This window comes from Beauveria bassiana (genome assembly GCF_000280675.1).
Source record: "Beauveria bassiana ARSEF 2860 unplaced genomic scaffold BBA_S00011, whole genome shotgun sequence".
Lineage (NCBI taxonomy): Eukaryota > Fungi > Ascomycota > Sordariomycetes > Hypocreales > Cordycipitaceae > Beauveria > Beauveria bassiana.
In genome coordinates, this window is record NW_007930846.1 from 868,383 (window position 1) to 872,271 (window position 3,889).

A 3,889-nucleotide genomic window follows, 5' to 3' on the forward strand; every position below is an offset into this window, starting at 1 on the left:
TCGTGCATCATCGGCGAGCGGCACACGTTGGTGTTTCCCGTGTCGGTTCGGAGTGATACATATATCAGCGCGTGGAGAACACTATTCGAGGTAACAGGCAGCAACAGGTCGAAGCTCGCACACCCCGCCGCGTGCTGCACCAATCCCTGCCAATGTTTCATTTAGAGAGCTTTTTCGAGGCTTCGTGTAAGGCTTTGCTCCAGTTTCTCCAGTAATCATACATGTTCGGGCCAAGGAACCGGGTGTATGCGGCTGCTGGTTGTCCACAAACCACATTCGATACGCAGCCAGGCTCCGCCCGCCAATAGGTATTGAGCTCTGCCAGGCTTCTCCCCGAAGTCACCTAGGATTCTTCGTCGAGAATGCGCAGAGTCGCCTTTGGACTTGAGCATATAATTGTAGATTTCAGTTAGATAGTAACACAAGCTAAAGCTGCATCATCAGCTTTTTTCATACCACTTGCCTTCTGTAGAATACAAACTCACCGCGGTATGCTATACATACATAATTTCGATTGTAGATGCTGATGCTTGAGTTTAACATGATATCTGTCGCTCCGCGTACATTAAACTCTTATCACCGGCGCCCAAATTTTCGACTGAAGCCCCCCGATTTCCCCTTCATATTTTTGTTCCTCAGCTTCAGGCGCCTAAAGTTGGTGTGCGCAGGCTCGTTTACCTTGCACACCGAATTTTTGACTACGCCTTCCTTGACGGGTTGCTTCTTGCTCTCCGTACTATCCGCGTCTTCGTATTCGCTATCTATATTCTCCTGCTTATCGAGCTGCGTTTCGGCAACCACGTCCAGCGAGTCGTCGAGCCGCTCAGTCGGCCGGTCCGTAATGGCGGGACGCATGTTTGCGCGTCGCGTCGTGCGCTTCTGTCCCTTTTTCTTGTACAAGAGCTGCGGCTGGCCGTGTAGGGCCGAGTGGTCTGCATCCTCGAGGCTGTCGTACATGCCCTCGTCGTTTGAGCCGCCGAGCAGGATGTGCTGAGCCTCGCGCTCTCTCGCCAGTATGTCGCTCTCCTTGGTAGTAGCGGCAGCTGCGGGCTCCGCTCTCGGTGCGGTAACGGACCGCGCAGAAACCCTCTCAACCGCCTCGGCCTCACGCAGAGCAGCCATGTCATCGTCGTCATCCAGTTTATCGTCTTCTACTTTCCGCAGGCTCGCAACAATCTCACTCAGGCCGCGGCCGGGTAGCTTCCTGGGCAGCTTGAGCGGCGCGGGCGTACCAAATGCAGCCGCCTCGTCCGGCGCCAGTAGCGTATGTCTCCTTAGAAAAGCTGGCGTGTCAAACTGCAGCTTGGACACAGATCCCATTGTGGGCGTCCTGACTCCGGCGTCAGTGCCTGCGTCCCGGACTTGCGAAGGCGTGGTAAAGGCTCTGAGCTCGTGACGTTTGCCACTCGACATGGGTGTGCAGCTCAGCGCGGACGCCTCGTCCTCGGACCTTCGGCGCCGGCTGGGCGTTGCATCATCTGCGATTCGACGACGTCCTCGGATTGTTGGGGGCGGTGGGTCATTCGTACCGTCCTTGCTCGACGTGCCCAGCTCCTTGCCCATCAAGAGGTCAAAAAGCCCCAGCACCTTGCCATCCCGCTGCGGCGTGGGCCCGATGGACGTGACGTGCGCCGGGCTGAAGAGCCTTCTCGAGATGGCGGGCGTGCTCAGGTATTGGTCCTCGTCAAGCGCGCGCCTCTTCATCGGTGTTTCGGCATATTTGTTCTTCCTGAGCGGCGTCTCGGTAGGCGGCCGGTCGGAGCGCCGTTTCTTGAGGTTTGGCGCGTGTTCATTGGACGGCGGCGCGAAGATTTTTCCCGCGAGAATGTCTCGTGTCTTATTGTATTCTGTGTATTTAGCAGCTATAAATGTGGTCAGAGCAGAGTCGGTTGGGGGACAGTCGGCCACAGCTGCGAGCACCTATAGTTGGATTGTCTTTTATATCCTGTCGACTGGGCTTGGAGCCGCCGTGGCCGGCTGCCCAGTCGCTCTCCCATTTCTTTAGGATGGCGCGGATTTGGTTCAATTTTTGCTCATGTGAGGCCTTTGTTTTATCGTCCATGGCTCAAATGGTGGCGCGATTGCAGAAGCTCCGCTGTTGTGACGGGGGGTCAGTTGTTGCTGTGGAGGCTGGTCTCCGACAAATTGGGTTGGTACACCTGGAGGCGCGGCACGTGAAGGAGTTAAATGCCGTCTCGGAGAAACCGCTTACACACGCCACGCACCTATCTTCCTAGGTTAGGTACTGGAGACATAATACCCATGGCATTACTACTCATAAGACATTCATCTTAAATGAAAAACGAACTATATATGCGAAAATTATGTTTTCATTCTAAAAAATAATAGATCTATACTTATATAGTATTAAAAAGCTTTTAAGATTTTTAATCTGTTATCTTTAAAAAGTATTTACTAAATAGTAGGTAGTTATAGTTTATATATATAAGTTATATAGAAAAGTCTAGAAAAATAATAGACTTATTCTATTATCTAATATAGAGTATATATAGAGATTTATTCCTAGCTATATCTATACTAAAGTAAGAAGAAGAAGAAGACGAAGAAGAAGATAAATAGTATTAGATCTATAATAAATTCTCTAGCCTCAACCTTATAGAGGTTAGAAATAACTAGAAGCTTATCAATATAAATTTATCCTCTATTTACAAGGAAATTAATAATTAATGATATCATTTCTTATTTAGTCTATAATTATAGTATTTATAAATTAAAGTATTAAAGAGATATTATAGGTTATAATATTATAAATAACTAAGAAATCCTGTAAAAGGACTTTTAATTGTAAAGTAACCAATAGAAATCAAATATAAATAAGGTTAAAAATATATCCTTAAAATTTACAAGAGAATGTTATACTCGATCCTAGTAACAGACGCGTTAGAACTAACACTATATATATATAGTAAGGAATACTTATATAGAGTAGCATTTATTCCCCTAGTATAGAATAGAAGTAATAATCAATTCGCTAATTCTACCTATACCACATATAGTAATAGAACGAGTAGGCATAGCAATCCTATTAACTATTAGTGTTATAAACTAGCCCTAGGCTTCTATAAATAGGCGTTATAATTATTAACAATTCTCTTAAGGAGAAGAAAAAAGGAGAGGGAAGAAAGCTAGTTATAAGAATACTAATATTATAGTATAGCCTTATAGGTCTACTTTAGCTCCTTAGCGGCCTTGGGCTAAGTATAAGGAAGATAGGCTATAGAGCCTAAGTTCTTGATAATTAGTTTAGTCTAGAATAGAGGACCTGTTAAATCCGAAAAGCCACTACTTAGATCCGACCGTTAGAGAGTCAGAACTAGACGACCTATTTCAGGTCTAATAGAAAAGTTAGTCTTTTTATATAAGATCTATAATCCTATATATTAAGATTAGATATTACTAATAAAATAGCCTTAAACATTAAATTTACTACAACTATATAACTATAAGGGTAATATACTTAAGAGACTTTAGTTATAAAATAATCCTTATAGTTACTAATAATAATAGAATTATTACTACCTCTACCTTACTAGTTTATTAGTAGCCCGCCTCTATATATCTAATTCCTTATATATAACCTCCTATATTCTAGCTTATCTCCTTTCCCTAATAATAACTATAAAAGGTCTTTATTCTAGATAGACTACTTTTAATAATAACTTAAATAGTTATATTTATAAATATTATAATATTTATAGAGAAACGATAAAAAATGATAAAATTCTATACTATATATAAGCTGATTTACTTAGTTATAATATAAATAAAGTTATTAACCCTTTAAAGGTAGATATATATATTTATTATAATTATAAAGTTTAATTTATATTATAATTTATTAAATTAATAAATTAATTATTAAAACCTA

The 3,889-nt window shown here is 42.7% G+C and overlaps 1 protein-coding gene across 1 annotated transcript; it reads right to left on the reverse strand.

The window, feature by feature from the left end:
• Positions 1 to 576: 576 nt before the first annotated feature.
• On the reverse strand, positions 577 to 2,062 carry BBA_04900 (DNA replication regulator SLD2; the record flags this gene model as incomplete). The annotated part of the gene is made up of 2 exons (XM_008599997.1): positions 577 to 1,862; positions 1,921 to 2,062. The coding sequence occupies 2 exons, from the start codon at positions 2,060 to 2,062 to the stop codon at positions 577 to 579; spliced, it is 1,428 nt and encodes a 475-aa protein (XP_008598219.1).
• Positions 2,063 to 3,889: the final 1,827 nt, after the last annotated feature.